We start from the raw sequence: 18,898 nt of genomic DNA, 5'->3' as shown, positions 1-18,898 counted from the left end.
TGGTGACATATGAACCGAAACTGTGACTTTGCAAATGAGTATTCAATACCAGTCTGTCACCCACCCATTGCGCAAGATTACTTGAAAAATGTCTAAATATGTGGAAGCAAGCAAAGGCATGCATGTTCAGAGAAAAAAAATCTTAAAGATAAATCACACATAATTATTTTCCTCATTAACATGCAGTGTCTTCAAGAACCACAAACAATAACAAAAACAGAAGAAAAAAATGATTATTGTCTCTGTTAGATCTATGTCACAGGATTTATATGACATTGGGAGGTGTGGAGGTTTACTAATTTTTGTTCGTTTTTCTTCCTGTTGTTTGTTGTTGTCATTCCTCCTTTTCCTCTTTCTTTCTTATTCTCCTTCTCCTTTTCCTTTCTTTGCCTTCTCCTTCTCCTTTTCCTCCTCCTTTCCTCCCTTTTCTCCTTCTCCTTTTCCTTTTTCTCCTTCTCCTTCTCCTTCTACTACTTCTCTTCCTCCTTTTTTCTACTACTTCTCATTATCCTTCTCCTCGTTTTCCTTTTTTCCACATTGTTTAATACACAAATAAAACATTAGAATAAGAATGTTCACTAATGTTCATTTTGCAATGTGCAATATTTGTTTTAGTACAAGCTTTGCCAATTAATTCTAGTAATTGCAGTTTTGTTAAGTCAGTAATTGAATAGGCAGAAATTTGTGCATTTTATTTATCTGCATTTTTGTTTGTCAATTCTAGGAGCTCTTAATCTCAAATTTGGCAAGCGACAGCCACAATTTTGGCATGTTTATTTGCTGGCTTCTCCAAAAAATAAAAGCCTTTCAAACTAATAAAAGAAGTTTGAAGAAGATGATCAATATTCAATAGCCTACAAATGATAATAAATCTAATTTTCAGACTAAGTTGGAAAAATATTTTCTTTTCAGAGCATGCGAATTTGTTGTTCATTCATTGTGATTTTTTTCAAACCACACGTTGAGCCTTTAAATCTATAAAAAAACATAATGTAATCTTATTTTAAGGCAAGTCCACTCTGCAGCCCTCTAGGTACTGCCCCGGGCAGAAATTTCCAATCATGCAAGTAGAGCTCCAGTCTACTTGAATAGGGAAAAACTGAAATCTACAAAACAGTGTTTCAATGTTTGACCATCTAATAGTATTTTCTCTCCATTGTTCTCTGACAGGGTAGTTTGAGGAGCAGCAGTCAAATCTCTCCTCAGGAGTTTCTGATTGAGCTGAAAGGTGGCGCCACTGATGAGAGACTGTTTGCCTGTCTGGACTCCCTCAGAGTGTCACTCACCAGCAACCCAGTCAGGTACTCACGTAAAGGAGTTTTGTAGCATTTATTTTAATATATGTTAGTCAAGTTTTCTTGTATCAAAGTTTTCCTCTTTCTCTCTGACATGTAATTTACCAGGATATTTATGCTGCTGTGTCTTTTGTAGAAACCTGCTCAGGTTGCACAAACACTTTTCCACTGGAAGGCATTCGTAAAAGCTTTCTTACATCTCAAATTTGACAAGCTAGCTTGATATTGCAGCCTGCTGAATACTCAAAAGCCGCGTTTCCACCGAAATTACCTGGAACAATTTGTCCCAGGAACTTTTTTCCCAGGAACTTTTTTTGCCCCAGACCGGTTGCTTTCTGCGTTTACACCGCGGTCTAAAGTACCGGGAAGGTAAACTGCGCGCAAACTGCTCCTCCCAGTCTGCGACGGACAGTAATCAGTTTTGAGCGCCACATTTATAATAAGTATGGAGGAGATTCAAACTGTGCTGCAGTTATGTATTGGTTTACTAACGAGGTAATTAACAAAACAAAATAGACGAGCACTGATACTAAAGCGTGTTCAGAAAACTCGTATGCGTATAAAATTAGACAACGTATGTTATCAGTTATTGTGAGATGCTGGGACGAACGCGCAAAAATTTCCTCTTTCGCAAATACACTTAAAAAAAGCCTGAACCCCGTCTATCAATCATAAATAGTGACAGTCTTGTAAATAGTTGTTTGTTACTAACCTCAAAGCGCTATTTCAATCCTGTTATAGTAAATTTATAACATGGTTTGGAGTGCCTTGCAATAGATGACATTGTGTAAACATAATGACTTAATAATAAAAGCTGTGGCAGAAAAGAGACGAGCACTGATAAAGCGTGTTCAGTAAGCTCGTAATGCTAACGTTAGATATAAAATTTGTATGTTATCAGCTATTGCGGACATTGACCGTATGGCTGGGACGAACGCGCATAAAGTTTCCTCTTCCACAAAATAAAGCCTGAAACTCGTCGCCAGTCCACCAGTTTTTTTTAATTAAATTCCATATTTGCAGACAGACAACTCTTACTGCATGAAGCCAAAACACAAACCGCAATAGATTTTTAAAAAAAGGGAGGTTAAAAATAAATAAAATGCTGCGTGGAGTCATCCAACCAAAATGCAGCGTGAACACAACCAATCAGCTTGTGCAGCGCACAAGTCCCACCCCTGAAAATTCCTGAACTTTGAAAAAGTACTACCTCGTGAGCAGGGACTATCGGAGGGGGAAATATTTACCCAGAACTTCATTTAGACCCTGGTTCCTGCGGTGTAAACACATCGAGTACCAGCCCAAAGTTCCTAGTTCCTGGGGAAAGTTCCTGCGGTGGAAACGCGGCTTAACACACACATTGAACTATTCAGCCTGGCCACCTACCACATCTGACCTCTGACATTTGCCCGACGGTGTGTATCTCAGCGGAGTGCTGTGATTTCATATTTATTAATATGTATTACTATTACCGATTGCCACGTCGCCCCAGGTTTTCCTTCCTACTACTTAATTGTTTGATGCCTTTTGCGACGAGCTCTCCTGCTGTTTGCCTGCATTTGTACTGCAAACATGATAGAGAGGCCTCTCCAGGAGGGTGAAGATGATAAACAATTTGTGAATAGTTTTTTGAATACGCTTTCCCTTTTTTCTTTTTTTTGGTGACCATTAAAACTACTCTTTTTACAGCATAGTTTTAAATGCAGTTTACACAGAGAGACGCAATGCTGCAGGCGTTGGTTGGAAGTGTAGAGGAGAATACGGTAGATAGGAGAGGAAATGCATATTTTATTCTCATGGTGGTGTTACTGTTGATGTCATTCTGTTGTCCTTGGATGGATATATATATATATATATATATATATATATATATATATATATATATATATATATATATATATATATATATATATATATATATATATATATATATATATATCAGTGAGGAAAATAAGTATTTGAACACCCTGCTATTTTGCAAGTTCTCCCACTTAGAAATCATGGAGGGGTCTGAAATTGTCATCGTAGGTGCATGTCCACTGTGAGAGACATAATCCAAAAAAATAAAAAATAAATCCAGAAATCACAATGTATGATTTTTTAACTATTTATTTGTATGATACAGCTGCAAATAAGTATTTGAACACCTGAGAAAATCAATGTTAATATTTGGTACAGTAGCCTTTGTTTGCAATTACAGAGGTCAAACGTTTCCTGTAGTTTTTCACCAGGTTTGCACACACTGCAGGAGGGATTTTGGCCCACTCCTCCACACAGATCTTCTCTAGATCAGTCAGGTTTCTGGGCTGTCGCTGAGTTTGAGCTCCCTCCAAAGATTCTCTATTGGGTTTAGGTCTGGAGACTGGCTAGGCCACGCCAGAACCTTGATATGCTTCTTACAGAGCCACTCCTTGGTTATCCTGGCTGTGTGCTTCGGGTCATTGTCATGTTGGAAGACCCAGCCTCGACCCATCTTCAATGCTCTAACTGAGGGAAGGAGGTTGTTCCCCAAAATCTCGCAATACATGGCCCCGGTCATCCTCTCCTTAATACAGTGCAGTCGCCCTGTCCCATGTGCAGAAAAACACCCCCAAAGCATGATGCTACCACCCCCATGCTTCACAGTAGGGATGGTGTTCTTGGGATGGTACTCATCATTCTTCTTCCTCCAAACACGTTTAGTGGAATTATGACCAAAAAGTTCTATTTTGGTCTCATCTGACCACATGACTTTCTCCCATGACTCCTCTGGATCATCCAAATGGTCATTGGCAAACTTAAGACGGGCCTTGACATGTGCTGGTTTAAGCAGGGGAACCTTCCGTGCCATGCATGATTTCAAACCATGACGTCTTAGTGTATTACCAACAGTAACCTTGGAAACGGTGGTCCCAGCTCTTTTCAGGTCATTGACCAGCTCCTCCCGTGTAGTTCTGGGCTGATTTCTCACCTTTCTTAGGATCATTGAGACCCCACGAGGTGAGATCTTGCATGGAGCCCCAGTCCGAGGGAGATTGACAGTCATGTTTAGCTTCTTCCATTTTCTAATGATTGCTCCAACAGTGGACCTTTTTTCACCAAGCTGCTTGGCAATTTCCCCGTAGCCCTTTACAGCCTTGTGGAGGTGTACAATTTTGTCTCTAGTGTCTTTGGACAGCTCTTTGGTCTTGGCCATGTTAGTAGTTGGATTCTTACTGATTTTATGGGGTGGACGGTTGTCTTTATGCAGCTAACGACCTCAAACAGGTGCATCTAATTTAGGATAATAAATGGAGTGGAGGTGGACATTTTAAAGGCAGACTAACAGGTCTTTGAGGGTCAGAATTCTAGCTGATAGACAGGTGTTCAAATACTTATTTGCAGCTGTATCATACAAATAAATAGTTAAAAAAACATACATTGTGATTTCTGGATTTTTTTTTTTAGATTATGTCTCTCACAGTGGACATGCACCTATGATGACAATTTCAGACCCCTCCATGATTTCCAAGTGGGAGAACTTGCAAAATAGCAGGGTGTTCAAATACTTATTTTCCTCACTATATATATATATATATATATATATATATATATATATATAGGGCTGAACGATTAATTGCACTTTCCATGTAATCGCACTTAAATCGAGATTTTAAAATCGCAAAGGCTGCGTTTTTATTTTATTTATTTTATTATTTTTTTTTGTGCAGTTTGTCATTGATGAACGGCTCTGTAAACGCTGCTCCATCTGAAAGCACTGTGAGTTTGAGTCACTTATAACGTGCATTTGAAAAAACAACACACGTCAAACATCTTTCCTAAACATGAGAAGCATTTATGAACCTTATGAACAACATTTAATAACATGCATTTACTCCAAACTCACTTCATAACGACAGCTGAGCTCCTCCTTCTGTGAGATGATGTGCCTTCTTACACATAATAAGGCAGTCGTGTATTTATAAGTCATGTTTAATCAAAGCGTTTCAATCTGTTTATTCAGCTACAGCGATAGGGATTTCCTGGAATGATGCGCATTATTGTACTTCTGTGGTGGGGCATATTTATCGTGTTTGCATGAGACCGCCCTCTGGCGTTCAAATGGGGCAGTATTTACTACCAATCAGCCGCACTCCACTGACAAGCTGCACATAAAATAATCGCAAATCGCATGCGGTTTTGTTGCGATTAATCGTTCAGCCCTAATATTTTTTATTTTAATTTGCTTTATTGTGGCTTTTATAATTTCTAAAGACTGAGATTTTTATTGATCTTTAAAAAAAAAAAAAAAGTAAGAATACATTAAAGCCTACACATTTCAAATAGGCCTAAGTGACTAGGCAAAATTGTTGTTGTGTTTTTTTTAGTTATGGAATGCTTGGGGGACCAGAATCACTTGCTTTCTATTCTGAACACAGACTCATAACAAGACATGGTCTAATTCATCTGAGAACGTTGCTTTAGGACACTCATTTTTGTTCAGTGTCCTTTTCATCTGAAACTTTTTCCTAATTCCAATAACAAAAAAATCCAATAGATAAGTGGGATAGAGACCCCAGTGTTTGCGTGCAGATAAAGTTATTACAGGCAGTTAAACTTAAATTGACAGACTGCACTAAGCAGTGTCCAATTTCAAAGACTATGGATGGAAAAATAAACCTCATCTGTGATGATGGAGAAGAAAGAGAGAAAGACGAGAGCATGTTCGAGCAGGAGAGTCTGTGTTAAACTGTTTTCATCAGTGCTGCATTCTTTATTGGCATAATTCATGAAATGTCATGATTTCTATTAGCACCCTGAACGTTGTTCTGGCACATGCAGCTGTTTGTTATGGCCGTGAACGTCGCTGGTGGAATGATCCACAATCGGAGAGCAATGTCCGACCTTGCATGAGGAGTCTAGCCCGAACATTACTCACACCTGGCACCTTTTCATTTGTTCCTCCGCAAGGTTAAAACTTCTCCAAACAATTCAATCTTTTTTTAATTTGTATTTTTGGCATTGTCTGACTAGAGTATGACACAAAGCTGTTTTATTCAGCTATGCTGATGAAAGCCTGCAGTGTTTTGTTCTTATAGGTCACTGTTGTGGGATGAATAAAACAAGATAAGTGTGAGGAAGCAAAGACTATAGTAAATGTTGATTTATTGCTAAAAAGCAAATTTGCAAATGCTCAACAGTGTGGAAATGCACAACGTTTTGATATGGTGTTTTTTTTTTAAGATTTAGGTTGGGAGGACCATGATGAGTATTTCACATTAGGCAGGGAAGAGTAATTATTTTAACATGACTGATCCATGTAGACTCTACTGTGATCGTCCCTGCTTTTCAATAAGAAGCAAGAGAGAGAAGGCCATGACAATTCCCTAATGAAAACGGACATATCGTATTTTATTATAATTAGGATTCCCACAGGTCCCTCTCTGCAATTCCCTGTTGGAACGTCTGGATGTTGATATTCACATGTAGTCAAGGCTGATATTGGTCCACATTGGAAGTTATTTTACCATGTATTTCACCACCTTCTTTTATTCTTTTCCTTAGAGGCTGAGAAAACTATTCCATTCTAAGATGCATTGATGCTTCTTATTGTTCATTTTGGGCAAGGTATGCACAATAGATTGGTGACCATATTGGCATTGGCCAATGACAATGGTGTTAAACCATTGGTATGCCTGAAGCTTTTTCCCCCACAAAATTTTAAATATTTAGGGCCCAAGCCCTGAGAGGGCGAAGGCCCTATTGTTTTCGTAAGGATTTTTTTTTTTTTGTGTGTGTGTGTGCCTTTTTGCCACTTTTGGGGCCCTTAACATGCTCAAAAACTCTTGAAACTTTGCACACAGGTCAGAACCCGCGGCCATCAGGGCCGGACTGAAGCTGGTACCCGGGCGTGGCAGGGGGGCTCGACAGCGCTCCCTGGAATGGGGTCCGAAATCTTGGTCCATATATGAAACACGCTTGCATGTAATAATATGAAACTCAGTACACATATAGATCTCATCGGGCCGAACAACTTTCATGCTCTAAGTTTTACAAAAGCCCAACAGGAAGTCGGTTATTATACGTTGTTTGGAAAACGCATACAATGGAATGTGAAATACTCCTCCTAGGGAATTCATCCGATCGCCACCAAACTCGGTGTGAATGAAGTCAAGACATTGAGGATGAATTCTTGCGAACAGATTTTTGATATCTCGAACGGTTTGGCCGTGACGAGGAAACGAATTTATGGCGAATAATGGGACACAGGAAGTGTGTTATAACTAGAGATGCACCGATTGATCGGCTGGTGACCGGAATTGGCCGATTTTCACGTGATCGGCCGTGACCGGCGACCGGCCGGTCAGTCTGACAAATGCCGATGTTATGCCGGTCAAATGCACTCGGGCGCCGCATGAATAACATCGCGCAACATCAGCATCACACATGCACACGGAACTCACATGTAGGAAACCTCGTGAATTACGTCCGTTCAGAACGCAAGCGCGTATTTTTTTTCGGGAGCAGGACCAGCGCGTGAGCGTCAAGCAGGAGCGTCGCGAGCAGTGAAGCGCGTGTTTCGGCGCCGAGTCTATTTGCTGCACTGCTCACCCTCAATTAAAGGGAAAGCACACTTTTGATGGACAAAATAGCCTAAACAGGGTTTCACAAAAAAGTGCCCAAAATGCACAGAATTTGCCTGTTTTAACAAGAACTGGAGTAGGCTATGTCAGAAAAGAAAACGAAGACTAGTATTTATAGAAAATGTACCCATTTAAACTTGTTTTATTATTCAGTTTGTACAAGTGATTGCAATAGGCCTGTGTGTGTGTGCTTTGAGAAATATCTTTATACTGCAAGGCTATATTTATTTTATTTTGTATTTATATATTATTTTATTGCCATTCCCTGTTTTCATACAGATGTTTAGTTTGCTAAATACATATATAAAATTTTGGATATTGAATGTGAAAAGGAAATGGTTCTTCCATAACACTGCACTAGATGTGTGTGAATTACCCACACCTGGTAATTATCTGTTCAAAAAAATATGTACTATGCAAATTGTAAAATGTTCTATTACAGAAAAGATATAAAATAAATATTCGTGTGTGCTGTAAAGTGGTTAGAAAAAATGAAATCGGAATCGGCTAAAATCGGTATCGGCAGGTCAAACTTAATCAAAAATCGGAAATCGGAATCGGCCCAGAAAATTGTAATCGGTGCATCTCTAGTTATAACTTTTGCATACATTAACTGATCTTGCTGAAACTTCAGCAGTGTGTTCGTTGTAAGAGGCCGATCACATCGATGTGACATTTGTGAGTCAAAGTTATAGCGCCACCAACTGGCATGTATATCTATTTTTATTTATTTATTTATTTATATATATATATATCGTTTTTTTGTTACATATATATATTATATTCAGGGTTCGTACGGGTGCTTGAAATCCTTTAAAGTGCTTGAATTTTGATGTTGTATTTTCAAGGTTTGAAAAGTGCTTGAATTTTGGATACAATGCTTGAAAATGCTTGAATTTGTAACTGTATTTCTTTCACAAGAAATATCTTTCTGACGAAATAGTTCTTTATTAAATGGAGAAAAAAATGTAGCCCTTCAGAATCAGATACAGATTGATTTGCGTTACGCTGGCCAGAGCAAAAGTTTTCATTTTGATTTCCGTGGTTGTTTGGATGCACCGTTTTTATTGGCCACGCACGCAGCGGCAACAGTTGAACTATTTTAAACTTTGACCGCGGCGTGCGCGCGAGCTCGCTGAGCTCCGCTTTGGTCCGAGTCGCGCAAGCCATTGAAATATATCGGTTTCATTTCATAGGGCAGCGCGGTCCGCGTCCTATCTGAAAGGGCCATTAGTGACTGAGAGTACTTGGTGTGATAATGTAATGTAAGTATTGCATGTCCGTTATGTCACGTTCATTTGTGGAATATGCAGTGAACATTGCCAAAATTACAGAACTGTAACGTGCAAATTAACCTGCAAACGTTAGCCCAGTGCATAACAACAGTCGTTGATTGCTGAACTGAAATCAGTCAGTGTCATAAGTAGTCTACTGTTACTGTAAGGTTTAGGATGGCCCTATGCAATATTTACACTGCTGTATTCCAGTAAATGTATTAGCTAACGTTATGTCTTGGCCCAAGACATCTTGGCAATGAAATACATTTATCAGGCAGGTGCCTGTGCACTCAGATATTGTTCAAACCTTGTCTATATCAAGAATGTGTCCCAAAACGGGAAGGCCTGTCAAATATTTCTGTTTAAATCCTAAGTCTTCATATTTGAAATTAATTCAGTTTTACAGCCTATAAATCACATTATCTGGTAAGCAATATTTGGACATTAATATAATGAAAACTATATTATTCATATGCTTTAGGCTATATACTTAGTGATACATTTTGAAGAATAAAACTTGTGATTGGCTTAAATATTAGGGCTGCACAATATATCGAAATATTGCAAATGTAGGCTATATATTACAATATGCATAATTGCATATCGCAACGGCTTGCAATAACTGGGGTCATGAACAAAAGACAAAGAAAATCACTCACTGCTTTTGGCTGAATAGGCTAACTTTTGTAGCTTTAATAAGAATCAGTATATTTAATTCATGCAGTGAAAACTAAGCAGTGTTTATTTTTACATTTGATTAATCAGTTTCTGTTGTTAAATAAACCTAATGTAGGATAACCTGAACCCCTAAACCCCAGTGATGTTAAAATAACACTTCTTATGCTACAGTAAAACACTGATGTTCACTGTCATAAGTTGTAGGGATATTTTCTTATCACAAAAAGAATGTGAAACACGTATGTGTAGGTTATATCATTTTAAAGATATTTTAAAGATAATTTAAGTTAATTTGACACACTTTAAGCATTATCGTATCGCATATTGAATATCGCATTATTTAATGAGTTATCGCATATCTCATTTTTCTTCAATATCGTGCAGCCCTCTGCTATTATGAAACATTTGGCTGTTTATCTCTTTTGATGTGATAAAAACACTAAATAATAATTTTAACTATGTATTGGTATGTAATTTACGGTAGTGTAAGGTGCTGGAAAAAGCTTTAAAATGGACCTGGAAAGTGCTTGAAAAGTGCTTGAATTTGACCTTGGAAAAAGTGTACGAACCCTGTATATTATTGTTACATATATATATTATATATATATAGCCCTACGTATTATGTACAAATAATTATCTATAATAGTGCTTCCCTAGAGATTACTGTTTTTTGTGCTAAATATAGTTTTTTCCTTTCTTTCAAATTTTATCAACTAGCTTACATTATAAACCAAAAAAACTAGACTGATGTGATCGAAGCGAATTTTCGAGCGTTCAAGTCAAATTGAGCGTTTAACCTGTGCCCAAAAAGGTGACGATTGTAACTGCTAATGTTTGAATCTGTTAGCTGATGTACAAGGTCCTTCATGTCAAAAGAATGAGATGTTGTACCCTTGGGAATCCACTCAGACTTGAAGGATAAAAAAACATCACACATGATATTTTTAATAAATAAATAAATAATAAAAGAAAATTCTGCAGCTTGATATCTAGGATTCTTTTTATCAATGGCTTAAACATCAATCATAGTGATTTAAGCTGAATGCTGGTGACATGTTGATAAATGCTCTTTGTTTTATGCATTGTCCTGTTTGCTGTACTTGTAGAGTTGAGACAGTTCTTTACAGTTAGACAGTTCTTAGTTTCGTTTTAATTACAAATAGACATTCTGTTGTCACTACGTTGAAATTAACAGTTTTGCAACAGCTGTGTGTGTGTGTGTCTCTGTTTTCTGTATGTGTGCGGTTGGTAATGATGAGCTTGATGGGTTTTGTGATTGTGTGGGTGAGGTTGGCCATCCTTTGCTTGGCTGATCTTTGATTTGTACTAATATTCTCGCTCTCCTCCTTACAACGGATGAGAGATGAGGGATCGTGTGTATGGGGCATGAGCACTGAGAATTTTTAGGGGGCGTAATTCATACCCATACATCCTCTTCTGCTCAGGCAAGGCGTCTGATTGGACGAGTGAGTGATGTTTCCATTACCTGCATGTGCCATTGTGAGGGACATTGATTTTCACTCCTCCTTCACTCCTTTTTTATCAGTTCAGGAGTTCATCCTCCCATCACAGCAGAATGCTAAATGATTTTGAAAAGACACCTGTTCTGATTTAGCAGGCCTCATTGCGCTCCACCGACTGTGACTGGTTAAATATTGAATGGGATGACCCAAACGAGGACAGGGCATGGATGGATGGTAATCTTTTACATTTATATGTTTACACCCTTTACCCAATTATCATCTTGCTGCACAGTACATGCTAGTGATGCTCTGATCAGATTTTTTTCAGCCAATACTGACTACTAATTTCTTGTCATCATGAGCTACCTACATGTGTAAACGCAACAATAAAGCATACAAATATTTTGAATTTCATGTAATAAGTAACAAGATCCTGGTTGAGAGTGATTATCTTCCTGCGCTATTTCAGCTGTGTGCGCTCCTATTCTGTGGTGCACGTTAAATCAAGACCTGATTATTGGAGCGATCATCCCAATCCAGACGCGCTCCAGCTCTAAAACAGCGTCTGATTGGTTTCTACACATCGTCCCTACCTACCATACCAGAGATCCAGTTTCCATTGGTTAAACTTTTTTTAAGTTTTAAAGACGTGATCTGATCCCGGAAGTCCTATAGCTTTAGCCAAGCAGCATGTCATGTCACTCCATGAGGATTTTCTCAAGATCTAAGCATGTATGTTGGCTTGTTTGAATTGAGACAACCTGCTCTAAATAAAGATGTCCGATATACTATGGCTTGCTAATGTTTCACGAGTTACAAAGCAGAACATGGCACAAACCCTTATCTGTCTGTTGTTTACATGTGCGTCCGCGGCAACTTTTTACAGTTTTACTCCATCAAATTGCTATCAGTTTGTGAGATCTGCCAAATTTAGTGACTACCGATCGAGTGTTTTGTTGTGCTTATCGGCCAATACCAATCTGCTGGAGCATCCCTAGTACATGCCATTCTTAACAAAAATATCCTGTTAGATCCTGATTTGGAATGTTTTATCTAAATTTTTCTCTTGTTCTGATATTGAATGAGATTTTTCATTAAGCCGCTAAGGGTATGTCCTGTCTTAGACTTTTTCATGTTTCCTGGGGTGCACATATAATGTTAGTATGATTTTAACTTAAAAAAATTGGCACAATTTGGAAATAAAAGGCATTTTTCCTAGTGCTATTTTAGCCCTCTAATTTGCACGCTCTGTTTGAAGGGGTGTGTCTGCTGTGAGACTTCAGTGTAAACGCCCACTGCTGTGATTGGCCAACAGCTTTGCATATGAAATAGCTAGTATTACATGTGGAACTCTCTAGAAAACTTTTAGCATGTTTTTACTATTACAGCTCTCAATGTGTTAACTACTAGTGAAAAGTGATAATTATAGCATTACAATTAGATCTATGGCATTATACTGAGATCGTGGCATGAAAGGTTGCAGTGATGAGTATTGTAGCCGATCACAGACATGCACGCAGCGATCTCTTCATTGCAACTCGATTTCTGCACACTAACGAATGCCTTCATCATAACTAACAGTGCAAACGCAATGTAAATAAGAGATTTGTTGATTATTACAGAAGTTTTGGTGTGAGTCCAGAACTCAGTCAGTTTGATTGCTGTTTGATTGACAGCTACAGCAATTGTAAACGGAGCGTTCTTTGATCGTTTTCTCTCTCTCTCTCTCTCTCTCTCTCTCTCTCTCTCTCTCTCTCTCTCTCTCTCTCTCTCTCTCTCTCTCTCTCTCTCTCTCTCTCTCTCTCTCTCTCTATAAATATAAATATTTTGTAAATAATCTGTTATTACTAAATGTAAATAATCTGTTATTTAAACTGACTGAATATATATATATATATATATATATATATATATATATATATATATATATATATATATATCTCTCAATCAGTTTAAATAACAGATTATTTACATTAGTGATCGACCGATGTATCGACCGATATTTTTCCCGATATTTAAGCATTTTCCCATAAACGGGTATTGGTTTTGTAATATCGGATTCGCCGATAAACGGCGCCATCTTGTGGCCGTTTTGAGAATTCCGCCATTGCAGCCAGTGTCTGAGGAGATCAGTCAACAACAACACTGTGCACAGGTAAAGTATATGTTCTGCTTGCTTTGCTTTAATTATTCAACTTTATTTAACATAACAGACATGCAGAAATGAGATTTGAGACATAAATACCTGATATAGTTTATGCAGCTTGGTTCTAAAAAATTGAGACGAACTCATGGAGTCACATAGCGTAATCCGTCATGTCCTGCCCCAATAAAGACGTAACTTTACATGAATTAAATAAAACAGATATGAATGAGTGCATGTTGAAAATAAAAGCGCTGAATTTAATTCTCTATCTGTTGTATTTGCTCACCATTAGTCTCGAGAAAAAAGTTTGTTCATATTGCTGAGCACTCACTGGGTTGATGATCAGGAATGCTCAAGCACGGCCACTGAATGAAACTTTTGACAAGATTATCTTGTTTAAACACCCTAGATTATATTATCATTTACTACATAGCAATTATTTCGCTAATACACATCTAAATATAGGCCTACCGCTTTGTGGAAATTATTTATTATCTCCACGTGCGATCGCGGTTGAGTAAGTTAAGTTCTGTGTAAATGCATAGATAAACAAACAGCACTTTGTAAGTTGGCATTTCATGATCTAGATTCAATGCCAACTTACAAAGTGCTGTTTATATAGTATCGAAAAAAAAAAAGTTTGTTCATATTGCTGAGCACTCACTGGGTTGATGATCAGGAATGCTCAAGCACGGCTACTGCATGAAACTTTTGACAAGATTATCTCGTTTAAACACCCTAAATTATTACATTTACTACATAACCATTATTTCGCTAATACAAATCTAAATAAATACTGCTCTGTGGAAATTAATTATTTATTATCTCCACGCGAGATCGCGGATGAGTAGCCTAAGTTATAGTTCTGTGTTGCATAGATAAACAGCACTTTGTAAGAAAGCATGATCTAGACCGACAAAAACATTATTAATAATTCTTAATAACATACTAGTTGGAAAATGCAATGATGTATATGCTGTTTTGTTTGTTACTTTCCTGACAATGTTATATTCCAGCTAATATTAATCAGTGAATTAATATTACCCAGTGAATTATTCCTCACTCTTTAAAGGGTCATGAAACCCTAAACCAATTTTTCTGAGATTTTAACAGAGGTAGGTGTGTTTAACACCATAGAAGACAATGTTATAATCTGTAAAATTTAATAATAGGATATAAATGGTTAAATTTGAGTTTGTATCGGCTATTTTCGTCTTCCGGGTTTGAAATCTTCATCAAGTCCACGTCACAGGATGTGACGTTTTTCTGTACGGATCGTACAGTGATGACTCATCGTTCTCTCATAATTATTAATGAGGCTGAGCCTTCATATCCAATGAGAAGACATTTCACTGAATTAATCATGATACCACGTGGATCTTTCCAATGATAGACCTGTCAAACAAACTGTGATATTGCGTAGTCGATGAGAGAGGCGATCATGGGACGCAAGTGTTTGTATGCGTGGTGCAAAAGTTCAAGCGCATTGCATAGCTTTCCCCGCGATGCTGCCAGGGCTAGAGTCTGGCTCCGTGCGGCTGGTTGGCCATCCACAACGGACACATCTAATTTATATATATGCAGCAAACATTTTTCTCGAGAGAGCTTCGCGAACTGGAGAATGTTGGACTTCGGCCTTGTTGACGACAAATCCACCTTGCGTCTTTCAAGCAATGCGGTACCAAGTCCCGATGACTTTTCTAACCCTTCAGAGGTATGTGTATGCAATAACAGTTATCCCTGCCGTGCAATACCACACCCACACTCCCCTCCCCCTTCTCACAGCCATCCACAGCCATCCACGCCCATTTCAGTTGCATTTTTCAAAAACAGTGTGAGCTAGACTTGCGCTGAAATAGGGGGGTTTCATGACCCTTTAAACCTATTAAACGGCCCATGAACCTTCTAAAACTGTTTAAAATGAATTACATTTATAAAGGTGATATGACTCCCGGATTATGACTCCAGCTATGCAAAAAAAAAAAAAAAAAATTAAGGTAATTTAGATTTTTTTCCCCCCCAATATGTTAGAATCATTTTTGTGCTTTATTTTTTACCTCATCAAAGCTTTTATTTTTAAACAAATACACTTAGTAACAGTGCACTTTATTTTTTGGACTCAGACCCCTCTATTTATTTGTGTATAAATATAAAGTTGTTTTTTTTTGTATGCAAGGAGGGAGTGATTGTTGAATGGTTTGTTCAGTTAATTTGTGTTGTAGTAATTGTGTCAAAACCAGAAGTATAAAAGTAAATAAATATCGGTTCTGCATATCGGTTATCGGGCACATAAAAATGCAAATAATCGGTATCGGTTATAAAAAATCAATATCGGTCGATCACTAATTTACATCCTACTAAGAGAAACAATTTGAAATTGACCGTTTAGTCACTTATTTGATTTACTGACAGGACAAAGAACATCTGACTGTAGCTACATGAATCATTACATCAGAAATCACTGGTCACAGATCAGGCATTTGAATGAACAGGGTTACTTGCACGTTGTGGCAATACTGTCGAGTCCATATCGTAAAATCCTGCAAAGCCAGCGCCGGGTTTGCGGCCTGATCTACCAAAGAATCCAGTGAAATGTACTGAATACAAATAGATAGCCTAATGTTCAACTGAGACATTCACATTGTTGAAAATAAATATCCACATTCCTAGCATTAGGATCCTTTGGAAGGTAATGTTATTTTTAGTCCAGTGAGTTACCCTGTGCTGCTCTTTCTTCCTCATCTCACTAATGCCAGTGGGCAGGGCCAAAGTTGATTTTCTTCTGCAGAGGCGGTCTTTGACTACCTTATTACGTCATAAAGAGGCACATTCCAGGACGAGTCGTTCGCTGGACCTGGCAAGAATAAAATCTGATTTTGGAATAACAAGGAAGTTTTCAGGTCTGAAACTTTCAGGATATTCTTATAATATGATGACCTCTTATATGTCAAAACCTCAAGGAAATTTTTATTTCTCAGTTCATGACCCCTTTAAAAGGCAACATAATTGCTTCCTGCTGTTTTGAACTGCCTTTGTGGCCCTGTTTACACCTGGTATTAAGGTGCATTTTGGTTGATTGGATCACAGGTTGACGAGGGAGACACATTCCCATTTATACCTGGTGTTTTAATCTCTATTTATTCTCTTTTGAGAACTTTTGACCACTTCTGTCCTGATTCTTTGAGAGGAGGGTATATGGGCGGGTAAATGAATGGGCTTTTTCAGATCTTTTGATCTAATAGACGAAATAAGCTTGCACGTTTGCATATGAACGTGAAAGGAGATGACGGAAAAATATGAATAAACAGCATCTTTGCTCTGATAGCTGCAAGACCATGCTGAACACTGTGAGTGCGTGTTAGAAATCAGGAATGGTGAGAGAACATTGTGCTTGGTACGTTTTTCATCTTCAAACCAAATTTGGAAACCGACAAAGTTTAAATCCTGTCTGGCTTGCGTGTTTCCCATAATGTTTACACATTAGGTCAGTAAGCAGAGAGTAGGTGATCTTTTGTGTTTTTTTGAACTCATCGACTGTCTACTCTACGAAAACGTACTACAAAATGTTTTAGACTCTGTTTACATCTGCATTTAGGCTCTCTAGCTTTTGAAACAACTATTGATATCGCATAAACATCACAGTTCTTCCATGTTCAGCGATCAGCACTTTTCATCTCCCCTCTCTTTCTCCCTTTCTCTGTCTCTCACCGCCCTTGCTCTTTTTCTCCCCTTCTATTCATCCCAGTGTCAACTCTGGACAGATGTGCTCTTGTCCCGACATGTGTGGGGAGATGGAATATAAAGCATGTAATTTCCCTTGGGTCCAATAAAATGGGCTGCCAATTCTCTCCAGGAACCAGGATGAAAAAAAAAATAAGTTTCTGCACAAGTTATTTCAGAGAGAGAGAGGAGGGGGGGGGAGCTTTTTTTATTGGCCCACTGTCACTCCTTCGTCTGTTCCTACTTTCCCTCTACCATGCTTTCTACAAGACCCGTTAGTTTTTCCTCTATGATGGGTGAAAATGTGCAAGACACTTGTTTAAAGGAATCGTAGGGGAGAGAAACAGACCTTAGAGGAGTCACAGCGAGCGAAAAACGAGGAGACAAAAAGGAAGTTGTCTACAAGTATGTTGAATATCCGTAAGTATTTTTTGTGTGTGAGGTAACAATGCAATTAAAAAATTTGGAATATACAACTTTAAAAAATAAATAAATGATGAGACGTGCAAACTTTATTCACAAAATTCATTTAAAGCCACACCGCGGAACTTTTGCGGGCGCTAGGGGCGCTAGACCTGTAACTTTCACGTCTAGCGCCCCTAGAGGCCACAAGCGCCGCAGCACTGTCGCAAAAGTCTGCTCCATGAGTATATCAGAGCCTATGGTCACGTGATGGCCGTAAAGCGATACGTTCTCCAGGTCACATGACCTGGCCAACGACGGTCCGTCTTCTCCAAACTTACATAGGCGGTATTTCAAGAGGGCAGCCCCGCTCGGAGCATTAATAGTGTCAAACGCTGTATATTGGCCTGAGGAATCATTTAAAATAACTCGTATGCGTCAACTCTTTAGGTCACAAAGTCCGCGGTGTGGCTTTAAATCTTTATATTATTCTTTTTTTTTTTTGTGTGTGGATTGATTCAGAATCATTTAAGAATGATTTTTTTTATTGCATTTACATTTTCCTCATTTCTAGTAGTGTTAAACTTTCAGATTAATAAATTAAAACAGGGTGTCCACAGGGTTTTAAAGTATTAACAGTTGATAAATCAATTTAGAGAAAATTAAGGCCCTTAAAAAGTATTTAGTATTTTAAAGTATAAAAAGTATTTTAAAAAGTATGTAAAAGTCTTAAATGCTATTTTCCTTAGTATTAAATGTTGTATCATCTTTTCATTTGTCCAAAGAGGTTGTATGCTAAAGTTTGCCTGAATTTAATCATTGCGTAGGCGAATAGTGGGATACTGTGTAGTTTATGGAATCCTGCTAGATTTGACGTCATTTGTTACCGCGCTCACTGACTGACTGCACTACACTCACTGCTATGTTTAAATGCAAGTTAAAGTGTTGCCAATGTAACAGGTTAAAACTTGAAGTGGCGATGAGTTCTTAAAATGTATGTAAAGTCTTAAAAAGGTCTTAAAAGGTATTACATTTAACTCCATGATTCCTGTATATACCCTGTAAAAGTAATAAGTAATTATGCAAGAGTCAGATGTACTGCAGAACTTTTTGAATGATGAGCATTTGAATTCTGCAGAATTCTGTGGAATCTGCAGTTGCAGATATCCTTGCATGTCTGCTGAGGAGTAAAAACAGCTGATTTTAGCTAACTTTAATGTTTCTTCAAAACATTGGGTGTGCTGGGCTACTAATGTCCCTTCAAACCTCTTTAAGCTCATTATAATGTCTGGAACCCTTCCAATGCAACTGACAA

At 38.1% G+C, this 18,898-nt stretch overlaps 1 protein-coding gene across 3 annotated transcripts in view; it reads left to right on the top strand.

Moving 5' to 3' along the window:
- Window positions 1-18,898, top strand: part of diaph3 (diaphanous-related formin 3) — a 339,063-nt gene that overhangs the window by 79,282 nt on the left and 240,883 nt on the right. For all 3 annotated transcript variants that reach the window (XM_084101805.1, XM_084101803.1, XM_084101804.1), the window contains one exon: window positions 1,171-1,301. In XM_084101805.1, the coding sequence (XP_083957931.1) occupies window positions 1,171-1,301 (131 nt within the window). The remainder of the gene's footprint in view (window positions 1-1,170; window positions 1,302-18,898) is intronic.

This window comes from Abramis brama (assembly GCF_963993115.1).
Source record: "Abramis brama genome assembly, chromosome: 23".
NCBI classification, from domain to species: Eukaryota; Metazoa; Chordata; class Actinopteri; order Cypriniformes; family Leuciscidae; genus Abramis; species Abramis brama.
This window is presented reverse-complemented; position numbering and strand designations above follow the sequence as displayed.